This window comes from Etheostoma spectabile, unplaced genomic scaffold (genome assembly GCF_008692095.1).
Source record: "Etheostoma spectabile isolate EspeVRDwgs_2016 unplaced genomic scaffold, UIUC_Espe_1.0 scaffold00006853, whole genome shotgun sequence".
In the NCBI taxonomy this organism is placed as follows: Eukaryota; Metazoa; Chordata; class Actinopteri; order Perciformes; family Percidae; genus Etheostoma; species Etheostoma spectabile.
The window spans coordinates 26,906-47,572 of NW_022603429.1; the positions used below are offsets into that span (position 1 = coordinate 26,906).

General features: G+C 39.0%; 1 protein-coding gene across 1 annotated transcript in view; it reads left to right on the top strand.

The window, feature by feature from the left end:
* Nucleotides 1-8,815, top strand: part of LOC116678279 (uncharacterized) — a 28,863-nt gene extending 20,048 nt beyond the window's left edge. The window contains 12 exon segments of the mRNA XM_032508255.1: nt 88-167; nt 1,198-1,310; nt 1,428-1,460; nt 1,462-1,609; nt 2,652-2,736; nt 2,865-3,010; nt 3,760-3,850; nt 5,058-5,206; nt 5,376-5,461; nt 5,669-5,738; nt 7,099-7,220; nt 7,690-8,815. Coding sequence (XP_032364146.1) covers nt 88-167; nt 1,198-1,310; nt 1,428-1,460; nt 1,462-1,609; nt 2,652-2,736; nt 2,865-3,010; nt 3,760-3,850; nt 5,058-5,206; nt 5,376-5,461; nt 5,669-5,738; nt 7,099-7,220; nt 7,690-7,918 — 1,352 coding nt within the window. The 3' untranslated portion in view covers nt 7,919-8,815.
* The last annotated feature ends 11,852 nt before the right edge of the window (nt 8,816-20,667 follow it).

The following is a 20,667-nucleotide window of genomic DNA, read 5'->3' on the forward strand; positions in this document are numbered from 1 at the left end:
GATGGATGGATGGATGGATGGATGGATGGATGCCTTGGCTTCTAGATAATTTCCCCATTTGTATCCATGTTTGTGGTTTGTCTGCAGGCTTCTGTTTGTGTTGTGGAACTGAAGACGTTGAGATATCACACCCTCTGTTTAAAGGAAGCCTCTGCTTGGAGTGTAAAGTAAGGAATCATCCTCTTCTCTTTATGTCACACCTAGCAGGGACCAACAGGATTCCTCAGTGCACTGTGAATGTGTTTGGAAACTATTAACCCTCCTGGCGTCCTCACAGTCAAATCTGACCCATTTTCAAAAGGTTTCTATATCAGAAATGTCAGGGGGTGGGGGGTTCTACCATATTTTAAAAGAAACATTTGAAATAAATTTGAATAAATATTCAGTTTACTGAGTTCATTGAATTTGAGTGTTACATTCAATTTTATAGCATTTGAAAGAAAATTGATAATAGAACGTTGAAAAACATAGGAAAAACGTGTCAAAAATGATTTAGAAAAACGCCAGGAAAAGTGACAAAAACTTCGGAAAAAATGACAAAAACGTAAGGACAATCTTCAGAAACGTCAAGACAAGTGACAAAAACATGGCAAAAGCGTTAAAAACCCCGTCAAAAAAGCGCTGAAATATATTGACAGAAACTTCCTCCTCGTCTCTTCCTCTACATTTGCAGATGTTGTTGCACAGACTGTCGTACCATCCTTGTCGGTCAGGGAACGTTTGAACGCGAAGAATTAACGTGTGTAGGGACCGCAGTGTTCGCTTACGTTAGCTTCTTGTCTCATCTGGGGTCTGATAAACAGTAAATGCTATTTTCCAATAAACTGTAATACTGTGTATTGTATTGCAAGTAAGTCAAAGACGACCAAAACGTTGGAATTCTTTTTACATTTTGACCCAGAAAAAGAAAAAACTACTACTTACTCCTTAGTCATTGTGTTAGCTACAATAGATGGGGGGGCGGCACGCCCCCAGTGTGGAGAAGCAGGCAGGACAACCAGGAAGCTAAGGAACGTCATGCTGTGGATGGTATCTCTACTGTCATCAAATTACTACTTTTACTGTAGCTAACACACGGACTATGAAGAAGTAGCTCACACAACCACTCTTGATCTGAACTATCCCTTCAAGCTCAACAGTGTGTTTCCTCCTTCGCTGTAAGTCTGTTAAACTGTGGTGCCGTCTGTGTCCCTGTAGAATAACTTGACAGAAACTCTGTATCGTTATGATGACGATGGATATCAGTCCTACTGTACCATCTGCTGCTATGGACTGGAGGTCATACTGTGTGGCAACGATAGCTGCTGCAGGTTTGTCTCTTTAACTCTTTCTCTACTTTTTAATTAAGCATCAAGGTCCATTTTCTTTCATTTGTTATAATTGCTATTCTATCTCTGTTCTCCTCGTCTCTTCCTCTACATTTGCAGATGTTATTGCACAGACTGTCTCAACATCCTTGTGGTCAGGGGACGTTGATGCCCTGAAGCTGCTGGACCCGTGGATCTGCTACTTGTGTCAGCCTCATCGCCCCCACGGTGCTCTGATCCCCAGAGAGGACTGGAGCGTCCGTGTTCAGGACTTGTTTGCCAACAACAGCGCCATGGAGTTTGTGAGTGATCAACAGATCATTTTTTAACTACTTTCATAACTGGAAATTCAAACAAATTTCTTTATTTAAAAAAATTAAATCTATATGTGGTTACGTAAGCTTACGTAAACCGGTAAATCTTTACCGGTCCAATCAGAGCAGAGGGAGTGGCTGAGAACGATGACATTAAGGTCGATTGCTAGCCGTAGTGGCGGCGGAGAAAGATGCGAGCAAAGCAGTTCGGTGTGTTGTGGCATCGCTGCCGAATATGAAGTATAATATTTTTTATTATTAAGCCGAATAATATAAGTTAAGGCCCAAACAAGAACAGAGTTTTGTTGGTGGTCATGATGTTGTGGCCCTCCCCCCCACGGTGTTCAGGAAAACTCACCCTAGAAACACTGGAGGGGGTTGTTGAACGTGAAAAATTAACATTACCTGAAAACAGTGTGTAGGGACCGCAGCGTTAGCTTCTTGTCTCATCTGGGGTCTGATAAACAGTAAATGCTATTTTCCAATAAACTGTAATACTGTGTAATGTATCGCAAGGTAATGTAAGTCAAAGTACGTGCTGACAGTATTCATTACTTACAATTCCTCATGGGGGCGACAGGAAGAACAGATAAGTAATGTTTTTTTTCTTCATTTTTTTTCAAAGATTATTCTTTGGGCATTTTAGGCCTTTTATTTTGACAGGCCAGCTGAAGACATGAAAGGGGGGGGGGGGAGCAACATGCAGCAGCGTTGAGTACCAGACCTCTGTCTTTGAACATAACAAATACTGTATAGATGAGGAGCATCTATTGTATACAAACTTAAGCATTGAAATTTCAAAATAAAATTCACTAAAAACTCAATTGCACAAAAAAGGATCTTAATCTTATGAACACAAACTTTCCTTCCTTTTTTTATTTTCTAAGATTTAAGAACTTTAACGTCCCTGAGGGGCAATTTGCTTTGAAGGCTAAAGTCCAACACAAATACACACAATACATCATACAAATACAAGTTTCTCCTTATGAGGAATCTCAGTTACTACATAGTTGTTGTTTTTTCCTTGTAGGAGCCTCACCGTGTTTATCCGTCCATCCCTGCAAACCAGCGCAGACCAATCCGAGTTCTCTCACTGTTTGATGGCATAGCAACAGGTGAGAACACCACCCCTGCTCTTCTAGACTGCTGTGACCTAACAAATACTAATTCTACCGCTTTCTTCCTGGTTGTTTTTGAGGTCTGTCAGAGGCTTACAGGCATATGTCTGCGTGTGTTTCTTCAGGCTACCTGGTGCTGAAGGATCTCGGCTTTAAAGTAGAGAAATATGTTGCCTCGGAGATTTGCGAGGATTCGATTGCTGTGGCGACTGTTGGCCACGATGGGAAGATCATCCACGTTGGTGACGTCCGGTTCATCACCGAGGAACACGTATGTTCTGATTCCATTCATCCACATCCTTACACCCTGGGCGTGGAATGGTTTAAAAAATTCATAGTTTTGGCGTCATGGTTTTTGGTTCAGTTGAATGCATTTTGGGGGGTTGGCCCTATGTTCTCACAGCCCAGTGGTCCCACATTTCCAAGAATTTGTTTTTTACTGAAAATTAGGCCCTAGGTTCCCACATTTCTAGGATATTTTCAAAATTAGGTCTTGTTTTCCTACATTTCCGTTCAATTTAAGCCCTATCCTCCCACAAGATTTTGTTAAGGTTAGGGGGATAAAATTGGATACCGAATTTATGAGAAACGAAATCTAAGAACATAAGGCCTGATTTTAAGAAAAATCTTGACTTGAAATGTGGGAACATAGGCACGCTCCCACGTTTTGGTACTGCACATTGCTAATTTCAGCATGCTTTTTGTTTATTTGGCAAAAACGTTAACTGTTTGCCTTAACATAACCCTTGCTAAGATCATAAGGAACATGAAGACTTCTTCAGTGTCAAATCGTTATGTGTTGCGCAAGCCTTGTTATTTTTATATAAAATAATTATACTTGAAACCTAAGTGCACTCTTTGTAATACAATGAAAACCATGTGGCTGGGCTTTTCTTCAGCAGGAGAAGTTCTACTGTGTTATTTAGAAGGAAAAGGAGTTGCTCTTTCCTCCCTGAGCTGAAATGACATGTGGCTTAGGACTGAACTGAACCAGCTCCTTGTTCCTCTTTGACAATCCAGATCGAGCAGTGGGGTCCGTTTGACCTGCTGATCGGTGGCAGTCCCTGCAACGACCTCTCCATTGTCAACCCACTCAGAAAAGGCCTCTATGGTACGGAACTGTGATTAACACCTGTCAGCTTCCAAGCCTCTGAACACCACACAGGTGTTTTTTTTTTTTTTTTTTTTTTTCTTTTTCCAAAATTTTTATTAGGAAGACAGTGGTGTATGTGGGTATATGTTAGGAGATAACATAGGCACAGGCTAATTGCTGCTAACCATCATGCTAGTTAACATTAACATAAGCACAGGCTACTTACTGCTAACTAACATGCTAGTTAATATTAATATAGACACAGGCTAATTACTGCTAACATGCTAGCTAGTTAACATTAACATAGGCACAGGCTAATTACTGCTAACTAACATGCTCGCCCGATTGACGTTTGCTTGCTGCTCGGCATGATTGCTAACACACATGTTTTCATAAATTATACATATTATTCATACTGTGAACTACATTGCCCAACTTTCCATTTTAATTGTAAATTTAAGTTTTATGTCCGTGATTCTTGACTTTTGTTTATTTATTGCGAAGGTTATTAACCAAAATACAAGGCAAACCCTTAGTTTGTGAAAACCTACTAGGCAAAAGAGAGGTGAAGTCCCTCCCCGTCCGGTAGACCACCATGGAACCTTATATCGGAAAAAATATGTACGATAGTATATGGGGGGGAGACAAATGCGGCTTGAATTGAGCCATAATTACACACATGATATTGGCCAATTCAAAGATTATTTTGCAAGTCAGGAAAGTCTGGGTTTGTATTAAAACTGTTAAAATACACAATTAGAAACACTACACATTTCAAAGTATGTGCGTTTGGTACCAGGATGTAAATTTACTCACACAAGCAACGGATCTTGCCAGATGTCACTCTTCTCGGTCGATAAAAAGACGGTGGATAAAAAACATCCGGTAAAATAACGTTCCATGTGCTAGCAATCATGCCGAGCAGCAAGCAAACGTCAATTGGGCGAGACAGAATGGAGCGGTACTACTACAAACCTACAACGAGCTTACACTTTCCTCTCTTCCAAAGTATCTTTTAAATGGGCAAAGATTATGTGTTATTCATGGCTCAATTCAAACTCTCCCTGTTTACTACAGTACATATGTATAAAAATAAGGTCCCACTGGAAGGGGAGGGACTTTGCCTCTCTATAATACACAACTATGACTCAGATTGTGTGTATTAGTGTTAGAGACTAGTATGAAGATGTTTTTCTTTGCTGCAATTCCCTCCTCTCTTGGGCAGAGGGCACTGGCAGGCTGTTCTTTGAGTTCTATCGCCTCCTTACGCTGTTGAAGCCCAAAGAGGAAGACCCCCGGCCGTTCTTCTGGCTGTTTGAGAACGTGGTCTTCATGAACACTCACGACCGAGTCAACATCTGCCGCTTCCTCGAGGTTCGCCCCTTCAACTTCTCTTTGGTTTTACCTTAAGGGGTCCTCCCTTTTTTTTATCCTTTTGTGTTTTTCTCTTCTCTTCTCTCCCTCCCTGTTTTTCTACCCCTTCCTCCTTTCCTTGTTGCTCTGCTGTTTTCTCTCACCAACGTCCTGTCTAATTTTTTGACAGTGCAACCCGGTGCTGGTGGATGCCGTCAAAGTCAGCCCTGCTCACAGACGGCGTTACTTCTGGGGAAACATCCCGGGAATGAGCAGGTGAGGCGCTCAAACAGACATGAATTCAAAGGGTTAAATTACTCAACACTAATGGTTTTTGACTGGTGTAATATGTTCTGGATCAGTGTATTGGTTCAATGATCAACCATCCAATTTCATCAATACGTGTAATGTTTAAGATGCAGGTTTAATTTGAAATTCCAACTTGTTTTATGTTAGCTGTGTTTGCTGTTTATCTCCCATCAGGCCCATTATAGCATCCCAGAATGACAAGCTGGATCTCCAGGACTGCTTGGAGATCGGCAGAGAAGCCAGGGTCAGTGACTGAGCTGCTGGTTCACTTTTATTCAATTATTTATAGTCCCTCCAAGTTGCCTAATGTGCCTTTATTTCTAAAAACATTACAGTGCTCACAAGGCCTGCACGATTCTGGAAAAAATATGAATCACTATTTTTTGGCTTAGAATTGGTATCACGATTCTCTGGCACAATTTTTTTTTTACCATGACAAAACAAAATAAATCGGCAGTACCAAACATTTTATTTTTGGCACCAATAGCATATTGCTCATCACAACCAGCCTGTAAACAGAGAGGCTCCAATGAGGAGAAGGGAGACCATCACAGCGCTTTAAAACCAATTTCATACAGTCTATGTTTAAAACTCACAACAGAGAGTGGTAGCGTTTGTGATGCAGTCGGCTCGTAAAATTAAATGAGAATCAAAGTCATTAAAAAAAAAAAAAAAAAGTAATTAAAAATGAAATCAGGAACAGGGTGACTCGGTATCACGATTTTATATCAATTAATCGTGCAGGTCTAGTGCCCAGCATAAGTGAATACACCCATGCTAAAGTTGACTAAAAAGAGGAATAAACATCTTTAGTAAATTGATCTGAATGCCTTAATTCAAAAATGAGGAAAACTCCAACTTTTAAGGACACCACTTTTCTTTGTTAATGAATAATGTATCGTAAATAAATAAATGTTCTTTCTTAAAATACAGGGGGTATGAGTATACACCCCCCATGTTAAATTCCCATAAAGGCAGGCAGGTTTTTGTTACTAAAGGCCAGTTATTTAATGGATCAGGCTACTATACATCCTGATAAAGTTTTACTTTTTTAATTGCATAGTAGTAGATACACTTATGCTGAGCACTGTATGATACAATTAGGGCTGGGACGATATGCTTTTATTCTTTCCTGATACACAGGCGACCGATTGGATTTGTATTGCGATATTCATTTATTGCAAATCTAGAAGTATTGTGATTCGATAGTATTGAGTGTTGCTTTTATTACTTTTACTTTTCCTTCTTTAACAAAGTAAAAGTAGAATAAAATGCTTCTAGAGACAATACAGCATGAGACATTTGTAAAACCTAAATGTTCTCTAAGGATTACATCACATGTCAGTCAGTCCGATATTTACTTTGTAAAGAAGAACATCTGCATTTTCTGCTTTTGCTCTGTTTTCCTGAAGAAGGATATGATGTAGTCGGCGGCGGCGGTACCGTAAAAACAGAACATATCTAGGTGAATGATTGGTAAAAAAAATCCTTGATAAAGAAAAAATCACAAAACCTACCATTTTCGATTATTTTTTTATTTTTTCCCATCCTTAATTCCTTGGTGGTTAAGGTATGAATAATCTCTCACTCTGTTTCTATTCCAGGTCAACAAGGTGAGGACGATAACCACCAATCCAAACTCTCTGAAGCAGGGCAAAAGCTGTTCTCTGCTTCCAGTCTTCCACAACGGCAAGGGGGACATCCTCTGGATCACAGAACTGGAAAAGTAGGTTTGCGTGCGTGGGTGCTGTATCTTGTAGATGTAGTAAAAAAGAATTGTGTACCATATAAAAAAATGAATAATAAATTTAAAAAAACTCATTCTAACATTAAAAAAATACAGGTATACAGAATTTGTGTGGCACAACATCAGCAAATTGCATCATGGCATTTCAACAGAAGAAAGAAAAATTGTTTTCACATAGTGTCCCAGTGACACGCTGACCCCCACCTCACCCTATTTCTTAAATGTAACTATATCTGCAACTAATGAGTATTTTCATTATGTTTTTCCATTTATTATTAGGTTTATAAAACTTCCGAAAAATATAAAGTATTGCAATATCTTAGAACTCAAGGTGGCTTCAAATGTCTGCCCAAAACCTAGTACTATTCCGTTTACTGTCACTGTTACCTGGAGCAGAGATGCGTATACTGTATAACCCGTGTGTGCCTTCTCCTTTATTCTTCACCAGGATCTTTGGTTTCCCCAAACATTACACCGACGTGAGGAACATGAACCGGCAGCAGAGGCAGAAGGTGCTGGGGAAGGCGTGGAGTGTGCCGGTCATCCGTCACCTTTTCGCTCCCCTCAAGGACTATTTTGCCTGTGAGGAGCTGCCTCCTTTAACCATGTCCTCCACCTCCTCCTCCTCCACCTCCCCATCCTCCCCTGCCTCTCCAGAACTGCAGCAACTGAGATAGGGGAGGTTGGGAATATTTGGGACGTGTGTTTGTGTGGAGGTTGTGTTTTTTTTAACACCACACTTTGTATGAGACCTCGGTGGAGCAGGAATTAACTTTGCAGTCCAGCTCACAGACGGGCTGTTGTGGACCACTGCCACAGGGACATTTTGTCAGCTATGCACTCCAGTCTCTTGGATCATGTCACATTTGCTGTTTGTCTGCACAGCCGACAGTCACGTTGGCCTCCAACTATGCTCCATCCTCCACATGGTTCCATGGGGATTTCCTCCAGTCATCATCTAAACTATTTGTTTGTATCGTTAGTATTTCACAAGAATATTCATCACATATCCTCAGGTTATATATGGGTCAAAATATTGCATATATCCCTGAGATTTTTAACCATTTTTAAATAAATAGATTACAAATAATCTTTACATGGTGATTGTGAGAAGTCACAAACCACAACATTTGTAATTTTTTTTAAAGTGTAAATCATGTTAAACTGAGAGCTGCCTTGGTACTTTACTGTGTCGTCCTCATCATGCTTCCTGGAGAAATGCCCAACTAGCATTATTTTGTATTCAGATATTTGAGAAGATGCAAGGTTTTTGTAGCGCGCTATCATAGGAATCAGGAATCTTTTTATGCAGTTTTAAACTTTTTGTTTTTTTCATCCTTTTGTTTTTTTATTTGTATCTTTGTTGTTTTACTGTGTGTGTGTGTGTTTGTGTGTCTTTCTGATGGACACAATAGTGTTTGTGGTGCTAATAAAATAAGAAAGGCCATACAGGTGATAACAGCTACATGTAGCCTTATATTAATCACCTGTATTTACTTTAAAGAAACAGTGGATGTTGTGACATATATAGAGGCATTAAACCTCATTAAATATTATTATATCATTCATTGTTTTTCACGCAAAGGAAGAACCAATCCACACACTATCTTATCCATTTTCTGATCAGCAGCTCATTTGATGTTAAAAGGTATTGGTACAAGTTTCTTTTCTTCATCAGGGAACTAAAATGAAATGATTAAATGTCAAGTGATACTTTCTTTAAATGTTTATTGTTTTATTGTTATTGCCTTATAGGGATAGTTCAGATGTTTTGAAGTGTGGTTGAATGAGCTACTTCTCCACAGTCAGTGTGTTAGCTACAGTAGATGGGGGGGGGGGGGGGGGTCGGCACGAAGTAGAAGCAGTTAGGAGTACCAACACAGAAGCTAAGTAATGTCCTGCTGTGGACGGGGGCAGCAGCTCAACACGTTTTACACACTTAAAACATCTTTATGAGTTTAAATGTATGATATATATATATATATATATATATATATATATATATATATACGCACACAGTATATTTAGAATATTTTCAGTTTAACCTACTCTTTACGGCGGGGACCTGGAGCTGTTATCTCTTCTCTCTTCCACCAGACTCCTTTGACAAAAACAGTCATTTTACCTCGCAGAACACGATGGGAGTAGCTGCTCTACCACTGCCTCCATCAGTCAGTTAGTTTATATTATTGTGTGACCGAACTAACCCTTTAAAATACCAAAATCAAATTAGCATGCCGACCGCCATCTACTGCTGGTAAGGACTTACAAAAAGTCTACACTATCCCTTTAATTTACTTTTGTTTTATGTTTTATGTGATGTTCCTAGACCACTGATGCACCACTTGGCCTAATTGACTGATTATGTATAGAGTGTTAGTACAGAGTACTGTGATCGCTTCTGACTGATGATTGTATCATGAACATTTTAAGTGCGCTGTACACTATTTTTGCACATAAAACCAGGGGGATGGATTCAGAAGTATGAAGGTGCGAATGTTAAATCTAAATGTGTGGAGGGAAAACCAAAGTATCCAACCTGTCATCTTTGTACTGTACCAGATACTTTTACTCTTGTTTTAATTGATAATTTTTTTAATGGTGGGACATGTGTTTGGGTAAGTGATAGAATGCAAATAAGGATAATGTTTTACTTGGAACTGATGACAAAACCAATAAAAGAAATACATCTCACAATGATCCCAGGGATGGCCTCTTTATTACAGTTATCTGTTGTTAAGGTTGGTACCTACCATTGAGGACTCCGAGGTGAAGAAGTGAAAATGAGATCTACAAATATGTTATTGGTAAACTGAATAAATATGAAAATCCAAAATTGTTTTTTTCATTTAAGACCTCAGTATTTTTAAAATCCTGCCTAACACACCAACAGCCCCCAAAATGCCTTGTCTTGTTTATGTGTGAACATACTGTTTATGCACTTCTGTTATTTAAAATGAATTAAAAAAAATCATTTTTCACGTATAACGCAAAAGAAAAGCATCACGACGTGGTTCCGTATAGGCGTTTCCCGTTCCGTTCTGACGTCAACAAATCGGTTCTTCCGCTGCTGGTTGGGTGAACGTTAGCTGCCAAGAAGAAGAGAGGAAAAAGGAGAAGTGTCTATACCGTCGAAACAATTACAGATAGCGTTTTTTATGACACCGACTTGCACCCAAGAAAAATAATTAAAGCATCGTGTCCAAGATCTGAGGAAGCCAATCCACTCCAGGTAACGTTAAGTAGGTGTAACGGCTGAAACGCAAAGCGTTATTAGCCGGCATGTGAAAGGCGGCTGTTGGAGAAGGCGGCTAAACTGTGTTAGCTAGGATGCTAGCTAGCTTGTGATATCTGCTTCCCAAGTGAAACAGCTAGGGCGAGGCTTCCAATATAGGTAGCCCGCTTCCGTAGCTAGCTAACTGCTGAAATGCGGACAAAGCCAGTGCCTAAGAGGTCTGATACTGTTGCAGTGACGAGCTAGCTAGCTAGCTAATTCAAGCTAGTGGGGTGCTGTGTGAGTTCAGGGCGGGGAACTCCTCAATGTCTGCGATATAAACTGACTCACATTAGCAGGTGGTCGAGTTTAGCCGGTGACAGAAAGGCTAAGTTAACGCTACATGTTCGTTGTTAATACAAGCAAATTGGCTATTAATTCAATCAGTTGTGAGGTGGTAGCTTTTTGGGTTAACTTTTCATATCCTTATGGGTAGCCGTAATGCTAAGTGAGAGCTAAGTTAGCTGGTCAACTGCCGCGACCGATAGCTTACAAGTTTTTGCTTAATTTAGGGGCCCTGCTTCATTTAGCGGACCGTTACTATAGTTACTTGTAACCGTTACTCGCTTTAATCCGGCATGTCAGTGAGAAGAGCGGCAACAAATGGTTATTTTTTTTATTATTATTGGCAATTATAGACGATAATAAATTGGTTGAATATTTCCTCGATTAAGGGAAGACACTACAAGTGAATAGGGAACACAGTTTAACTAACATACATCACCATGAAAATTCCCCCGTTACATTAAGACAATCTTCTTGTAGAACGAATTTTCTGAAATTGTATGTTTAGCTAAATATGCAAATGAGACATCTTAAAGTGAACGTTGGATAAAGCCAGGTTCCCAATTCTTGTTTCATTTTGTTGACATATTTGTGTCAAAGCTTTTTACAGAGGTAATTTTGGACTTCTCTTTTTTATCCTCCATAAACACTGAGAAAACACTGTCAACAGGCTTAATACATCCTCACCCGTGTTTTATGAATAACATGTATAAATCAGGCTATGAACGATACAGTGGTGCTCATGAACCATGCCAAAGTTGACTAAAAAGAAGAATAAAAAAAAATCATGGCTCAGGATACTATGCATCCTGATAAAGTTCCTTTGGTATTAAAATACCCCCCATCATCACATACCCTTCACCATACCTACAGATTGGCATGGTGTTATTTCAGTCAGCTTAATAGATGGTTTGATTTGCGCTGAGAGATGATCTTATGGAAAGTTCCCCATGCCTATCTCTAGGTATGGTGAAGGGTATGTGATGATGTGGGGGTTGGGTTGGGTTGGGGGGGGTCTATTTTAATTCCAAAGGCCAAGGGAACTTTATAAGGATGCATAGTATCCTGATCCATGAAATAACTGGCCTTTAATAATAACCATCTGCCTGCCTCTATGGGAATTTAACAAGGGGGGGTGTAAACATATGCCCTCTGTATTTTTAGGAAGAACATTAATTTATTTAAGATACACTATTCATTCACAATGAAAATTGGTGTCCTTAAAGTTTGGATTTTTCCTTTTTTTAAATAAAGGCATTAAGATCAATTTCCAAAAGATAATTTTTTTTTTATTCCTCTTGTTAATCAACATTAGCATGGGTTTATTCACTTATGCTGGGCACTAGACCTGCACGATTAATCGTTATAAATCGCGATCTTGATTCACCCTGTTAACGATTTCATTTTGAATTACTTTTTTTTTTTTTTTTACAATTTCCACAGATGATTTTCTTTTTATTATTATTCAACTTTAGCAGGGGTCTATAAACTAATGAGCAGCACTGTATATGAACAAACCCCTCTATTTAAGAAAATGAAAACTACATCTGATGAGAACTTTTATTCCTATAAGGTTATTTATCCAAAATCTCATTCTGTAAATATTTTGTGAGAGCATCAATAGTCAACCCTACAATTTCATTATCAAGGTCTTTGGTCAAAATAATTATATTTGATTTTCTCCATATCCCCCAGCCCTACTTTCAGTTGCTGAGGAAATAACTGGTCTAGTCTAACCTGACCATGAGCCCCAGCAGGGACTGTGGATGATCTTTATTAGGAGCTCACCAGACGCCTCCCGATACGATATCACGATACTTATGCCACAATACGATATTATTGTGATTTAAAACATATTCCAATTCATAACCTTTATAAACTTCTAATTTTTCCCCATTTTAAATGGCGTCCCCAAAGGAAACTTTGTCAACATCTGTTTTATCTAGAAAGAAACATTTCTCTTTGATCATCTCAATTCAATTGTATTGCTGCAAAATGAAAACACATATATAATCTATAATAAAAGCTCCATACCTGGCGCCTGTATGTCGATCTAGCATTACCACTGAAAATATTGCGATACTATGCAGTAATGATTTTTTGTATGTATGAGACAAGGAAAAGCAGCAAATGCTCACATTTGAAAAGCTGGTGAATTATAACTAGTCATGTTATTTACAGACCAGTTTATTGTTCAAGATTCCTCGTAATGATGACACAAGGTAAAGGGTGCATGAGCTCTCAGCCACTATGTGCTGACACATCTGGCTGTGATCAGTTTGAGTTTAACAGGTAAACCAGTCATCTTACACATTTTTCTCACACTTGTTCTCTGCTCTGTCAGCAGGTGACCGACGATGGCTGTAAACGTGTACTCGACTTCAGTGACCAGTGACAACTTAAGTCGTCATGACATGTTGGTCTGGATCAATGACTCTCTACAGATGAACCTCACCAAAATAGAAATGCTGTGTACAGGTAAGCACTGTCTCTTTATTTTCAAGTTTTTCTATTAGTGGGAGGACCACATATGTTTCATTTCTGGACTGTTTCATTTCTGACCCTTGAAACAGTTTCGGGATTAGGGTAAGCATGTGTGCTATGTTGTATGACTGTGTGATTGTGCTGGTGTTGTGGAACAGTAGGCCAGTCGCAGCTGATGATGATTAATATGTTGACTATGTGAGAGAGAGAAAACACTGAAGCTTCTGTTTTCATCACATGAGCCACATTGTCTTTTGTCAAAGATAAACTAGGAAAACTTTAATCTTGCACGGAAAGTTTAAGATTGTAACTCAAGGTAAGCTAACTGCACACATTGTACTCATGTTAAATGTCTTAGAAGGTCTGATTCTTTATAGCAAATGGATTAGAGTAGAGCCCGACAACAAAGGATTTTTAAGACCGATGCAAATATATATTTAAAAAAAATCCAGAAACACGTAACAAAACAGATTTCCCTAACATAAGTTATTTGTAGTTATTTTTGAGTTCTCACTAAAATAATTTTGTTTTATTTTCACAACAGAACATCAAATATATTGAAGTTCTGATAAATAAAATGTAAAACAATACAAAGATATGAAACTTAAAGTCCTTTGACAAAAAAAACACAACAACAAAAAATCAGAGTTGTGGGGTAATCAGACTCTGTACTACAATAATTGACTAAATATAAAATGTTATAATTTAGAAATAACTAGCTTTTCAAAAAACAGTTGCTATGTGCAATTTTAAGCTCATTAAACAATTTTAAAGAAAAAAAAAAGTACTATAAAAGTTTTATGGGCATTTCTCCCATTATCCTCCGTGACACGCTGTCTTCCACTTTGCCTGAGATAACAGAGCTCAGCCCGTAGCTTCACTCACTCAAAGCAGACAGTATGCATGAACTACATCATTTATTTAATTTCAAGAAAGCCTCGGAAAATCCCGGCCATGCCCCAGCTGCCCGCTCATTTGTTGACAAACTCCAACCCAAACGACAGTAAAATGGTGGTATATCCCTTTTTTAAATGTGAATCAACGACAGTTACACTCACCGCCGGCAGATGCTCTTTCTGTTGTGATTAGTGGTATGTTGACATCTCGCTGCTACCTTATTTCCTACAGACTGTACATTAGCCTACAGCCACTCAAACAGGACTTGGTTAAGGCTGCAGGCGTGTGTTGTTAAGGCGGAAAAGTGTTGCGGGAAACCCTGGCATTTTCAGGATCATACTTGTATTTTGTGTTATTACAAAAACATGTTTACATGCTTTAACGATAAACACTTTAAAGGGGCCATATGTAATACTGACGGCAAGCGTTTTAAAATGGTTACGCCAGTCCAAATCCAAAATACTGGAGGGCCGTTCCACCAGCTCCTCCTCCCCAGACTCCAAGTTCACAGGGGTTGCCAGGTTGGGAATGCTGCAGCCAATCTCCCACAATGTCAGTGTTAGCTAGATGCTAGTCTTGCATTGCCAGACATGACTTCACAGCTTAATGCTGGCTATGCTCTTGCGTCCCCCGTACCCAAACGACAACCTCTGTTTGTCAGCTACAGCCGCTTACCAGAAGCAAGGGAAGAATTTTAGTTTCTACTTCTTTCCAGATATTTATATAATAAATTAACTGAACGTATAGCCTTCCTTCCATATGATTATAACTTTGTCTAAGTTAATGTGTAGATGAATACAAGTATTTGTTGTTGCATGAGCTACAAAATATTTTACGCCATTTATAAATGACAAAGTGAGAATCATTAAAGTGAAGAAACTGATGGAAAAAAGAAAACCAGGCCAAACAAAGAGATTTTTTTTTTGGCACCTAATAGGTCATCACCACAAGCCTGCAAACATAGAGGAAGTAGTAGCTTTGTGACGCAGTCGGCTTGAGAAATTAAATGAGAAAGTAATGGGAAAAAAATTGAAGTTATTTACAAATCGTGAACAGAGGTGAATTGAGATTGCAATTTTATAACTATTTATCGTGCAGGTCCTATTTCTCACGACCGTGAGTCGATTGGCTTTAACAAGTTCGCCACTTTACTTGAACCAAAGTTCAAAACACCTCTTCATGTCTGTCTTCTTTAGTCTGTTGGCTAAATCCTGGAACACGTCACTTACACATAACCTTGGTTCCCACAGGCCTTTCATAGTCTTAAAATGTCTTGAATTAAATTTTGTGAAATTAAGGTCAGGAATGTCATAAATATACTGTATGTTTGCTGTAGATATTAATTCAGCTGACTGTGTTAAGATGATGGGGTAATTTGTTGCCGTCGGTATGCCGTAAATCACCTACTGTGTCTTTGGTTACCTTACCTTCGTAGTTTTTTTGCAGCCTTTTTCCATTACATAGTACCTGCTCGACTTTTTATTGATCTCACTAAGCCTGGGCAATATATCTATTTATATTGTGATATGAGACTAGATATCGTCTTAGATTTTGGAAATCTTAATATGGCTTAAGTGGTGTCTTTTCGTGGTTTTAAAGGCTGCATTACAGTAAAGTGATGTCATTTTCTGAACTTAGCAGACTGTTCTAGCTGTTCTATTATTTTTGCCTTTGACTACTTAGTCATTATATCCACATTACTGAAGATTATTTATCTTAAATCTCATTGTGAAGATATTTTGTGAAAGCACCATTGTCAACCCTATATTGCCACTATATCGACATCAAGGTATTAGCACAAGAACATTGCAATATCTGATTTTCTCTGTTGCCCAGCCCTAGATCCCACTCTAGAAAATGTATTATTTGTCTATCGTTGTGTTAACACAAACAGTAAGAAGAAGCAAAGAAGTTACAAGACCAAACAATTCTATTAGGAATTTCAGCCTTTATATGTACTGTATATGAACTGAATTTAGTTCAGATTATACGAGTATTAAAGGAGTTTTGGGATGGAGTGTGTTTTGCAATGGGTCCTCCATTCAACCCTCAGCAGCTGTTTGCTGGCCAACAGTACAGAAGAAAGGGGTTTGTTTTTTAAAGAGCTAAAGTGTGAGTGAGCCATCAATGTTTGAAGTAAAGCCATGTTTCTTCTGTCCGCACTCGAAGGTGAAGTGAGCTCTATTGTTATCCTTTTCTGTTTCTCTCTTACTCTACATGTTCTTGTTTTTAGGCATCTCCTGATTTTAAACACACAAGCATACACTCCGTTCTTGTAACAATTTGACTATATTGGACACTAGGGTTATTTATTGTGGATCATTTTAATTGTACAGGTGCTGCCTACTGCCAGTTCATGGACATGCTCTTTCCCAACTCTGTGCCTCTGAAGAAAGTTAAATTTGGTGCCAAGCTGGAGCATGAATACATCCATAACTTCAAGCTTCTGCAGGTTTCCTTCAAAAAGATGGGAGTCGATAAAGTAAGTAACAACACGCACCCAGTGCACATCATGTACATGTCCGCTTTAAATTACAAGATGTGTTCTACAAACACAATTGCATGTTTTGTTGTTCGTTGACCTTGCTCCTGAGTTTTAAACTTTATTACTGTATTTTAAAACTCGCAGCCCCTCGGGCAAAGCGTTCGTACAGTCTGATACCTGTCAATGCCGTGAGCAACAGTGATAGCAGCTGTGATGCTACCACTGTGTGTGAGGTTCGCCTCCAACATGATGCACACCTGTCACCTGCATCTCCTGATCTGAACAACTCACTGTAGCTACATTTGTTACCATGTTTAAAATGAATAAGAACATAATACTATATTTGTGACTTAGGGGCCAAATGAATTCATGTCCTTTTTTATTTTGTCGTATTGGCATATCGTATTTGATTTTGGAGAAAAAAAGAAAAATGAAGTCTATTCACTTCAGTCACTTTATTATCCTAAATGGGAAACTTGATTGCTGTTACACCGGAGCAAAATCCCAGATCAGCATAAGACGGGATGGATATCTCCTTAAAATTACTTTTGGCTGCTAGCATGATAGCCCTCACATAAAAGCGGCTGCAGGCCAACCCTCCAACCAAGATAATTAATTTTTAATTTAATTTTTAATCTGTTTATTAATCCCCAATGGGGAAATTACAATTAGAAAATAGAAAATACATAGATGTAACCCATTACATGTCAGTGAAAGACACTGTTCAAACTAGAGCTGTCAGTCTTCCTCCATAACAGAAAGTTATTATTCAGTTGTTGTTTTTTTTCATTGAATGCTCAAATGCAGCCTGTTAATATGTACACCACTGCTCCGGCTTATGCTTCGTCAATGCCACTATAAGCATGTGGTTGTTGTTGTTGTTACACATTCTGTCCACTAAAGGGACTTCAACATCAGCCTGGTCTTTAAGTGGACCTACATCATGACGCATTGCATTTCAGACACGCCGCTTTCTGTTTACATTATTCCCACCACGAGCACACAGCGACAAACACAAATCAACAGAATTCTGGAATGAAACGTGATCTAACAAGTGGAGTGAAGTTAGAACAATGACATCATGTTAGAAACACAGCCAAAACGCTTTGTCATAAACTAACAAACAATAGTGTTAGCCACGATGCTAACGGCATTGATAACTAAGCCAAACGGTGCTGCCACTGCTATTTTAGGGATTTATAAGCAACCTGTTACTTTGAGATTGTCAAGGTACTGAGAATACAGCTGTTGGAAGGTAATATATAAAGTCAAATCTAACTGACAGATGTAGAGCAGCAAACATAAACTTCAGCTTTCTCCATGACACCTATGACCGGCAGCACGGTGGCTCACTGGTTAGCACTTCTGCCTCACAGCGGGCTGGCACTGCACAGTTCGATCCCCGGTCCGGGCAGGGCCTGACTGGAGTCTGCATGTTCTCCCTGTGTTTGCGTGGGTTTCCTCCGGGTGCTCCTGTTTCCTCCCGCCATAAAGACATGCATTCATGGGTAACTAGGACTACAGTTGAAAAATTACCCAACTGGCTAACACTAACGCATTTGCAGAAATTTGGATTAATGTGCATTGTCCTAATCAAATAAATAAATCTTATGAAGCTCTCAGCTAAGCACCTATACCTCGCAACGCAGTTGAAAAGCAGAAAGAGCTAAGTATTGATAACATACACATTTTGGCTTAGTGGATGAGATGAAAACTGTTTCCTATCCTTTTTAATATATATACACTACCGTTCAAAAGTTTGGGGTCAGATTGAAATGTCCTTATTTTTGGAGGAAAAGCACTGTACTTTTCAATGAAGATAACTTTAAACTAGTCTTAACTTTGAAGAAATACACTCTATACATTGCTAATGTGGTAAATGACTATTCTAGCTGCAAATGTCTGGTTTTTGGTGCAATATCTACATAGGTGTATAGAGGCCCATTTCCAGCAACTATCACTCCAGTGTTCTAATGGTACAATGTGTTTACTCATTGGCTCAGAAGGCTAATTGATGATTAGAAAACGCTTGTGCAATCATGTTCACACATCTGAAAACAGTTTAGGTCGTTACAGAAGCTACAAAACTGACCTTCCTTTGAGCAGATTGAGTTTCTGGAGCATCACATTTGTGGGGTCAATTAAACGCTCAAAATGGCCAGAAAAAGAGAACTTTCATCTGAAACTCGACAGTCTATTCTTGTCCTTAGAAGTGAAGGCTATTCTATGCGAGACATTGCTAAGAAATTGAAGATTTCCTACAACGGTGTGTACTACTCCCTTCAGAGGACAGCACAAACAGGCTCTAACCAGAGTAGAAAAAGAAGTGGGAGGCCGCGTTGCACAACTGAGCAAGAAGCTAAGTACATTAGAGTCTCTAGTTTGAGAACAGACGCCTCACAGGTCCCCAACTGGCATCTTCATTAAATAGTACCCGCAAAACACCAGTGTCAACATCTACAGTGAAGAGGCGGCTGCGGGATTCTGGGCTTCAGGGCAGAGTGGCAAAGAAAAAGCCATATCTGAGACTGGCCAATAAAGAAAAAGATTAAGATGGGCAAAAGAACACAGACATTGGACAGAGGAAGACTGGAAAAAGTGTTGTGGATGGATGAATCCAAGTTTGAGGTGTTTGGATCACAAAGAAGAACGTTTGTGAGACGCAGAACAAATGAAAAGATGCTGAAGAATGCCTGACGCCATCTGTTAAGCATGGTGGAGGTAATATGATGGTCTGGGTTGCTTTGGTGCTGGTAAGGTGGAAGATTTGTACAGGGTAAAGGGATTCTGAATAAGGAAGGCTATCACTCCATTTTGCAACGCCATGCCATACCCGTGGACAGCGCTTGATTGAGCCATTTCATCCTACAACAGGACAATGACCCTAAACACACCTCCAAATGTGCAAGAACTATTTAGAGCAGAAGCAGGCAGCTGGTATTCTATCGGTAATGGAGTGGCCAGCGCAGGTATGGTACGCAAGAAGTGCCCATCCAACCAATCCAACTTGTGGGAGCTGCTTCTGGAAGCGTGGGGTGCAATTTCTCCAGATTACCTCAACAAATTAACCGCTAGAATGCCAAAGGTCTGCAATGCTGTAATTGCTGCAAATGGAGGATTCTTTGACGAAAGCAAAGTTTGATGTAAAAAAATCTTATTTCAAATACAAGTCATTATTTCTAACCTTGTCAATGTCTTGACTCTATTTTCTGTTCATTTCACAACGTATTGGGGTGAATAAGTGTGACTTTTCAGGAAAACACAAAATTGTTTGGGTGACCCCAAACTTTTGAACGGTTGTGTGTGTGTGTGTATGTATATGTGTATATGTATGTATGTATGTGTATATATATATATATATCTATCCTACATTTAAACATTGATAAAACATAAAAAAACTAACCTATAATCCATGTTCCAGATAAAACAATTATGAAGAGAAATCCTTAAGTAAAACACTGTCTCGAGAGAAGACAGTCTCATTGGTGCAGATGAATATGAACTCAGACTGGACTTTGATTTTTTTTTTTTATATATATATATATAGTTATATAATGTAATGCTTATCATGAATTTATTTATCCGCCGTATTTTTCCAGCAGACATTTTAACAACTACATGATTTTGGCTATAAAACCGTCATGCTTTTTAATGTCTTGATATTGCCAACAAAGATCATAACGGGCAGGGCAGATCCAGCTAGGTCAGCATTTGTTTTCAGACTGAACATGTAGCAGCTTGAAGTACTATTGACAAGACTACCATCATTTATTCATGTTTCAACTTCCTTCCTGCTGTCCATTAGTGTGAAGTCATGACTCTAGACTTGTGCTCTGTTTGAAATGAGTGGAGTCCACTCATAACAGACACTTCAAAAGTGTAGTATCTCGTTTGTATTCAGAGCTGTCCCAGGGTTATAAATCCCGCCCTTGAAAACTTTACCATTGTTCATAATTTTGTTACTTGGCTAATGTCAGCTTCCTTACTCGCTGAGTAATTGG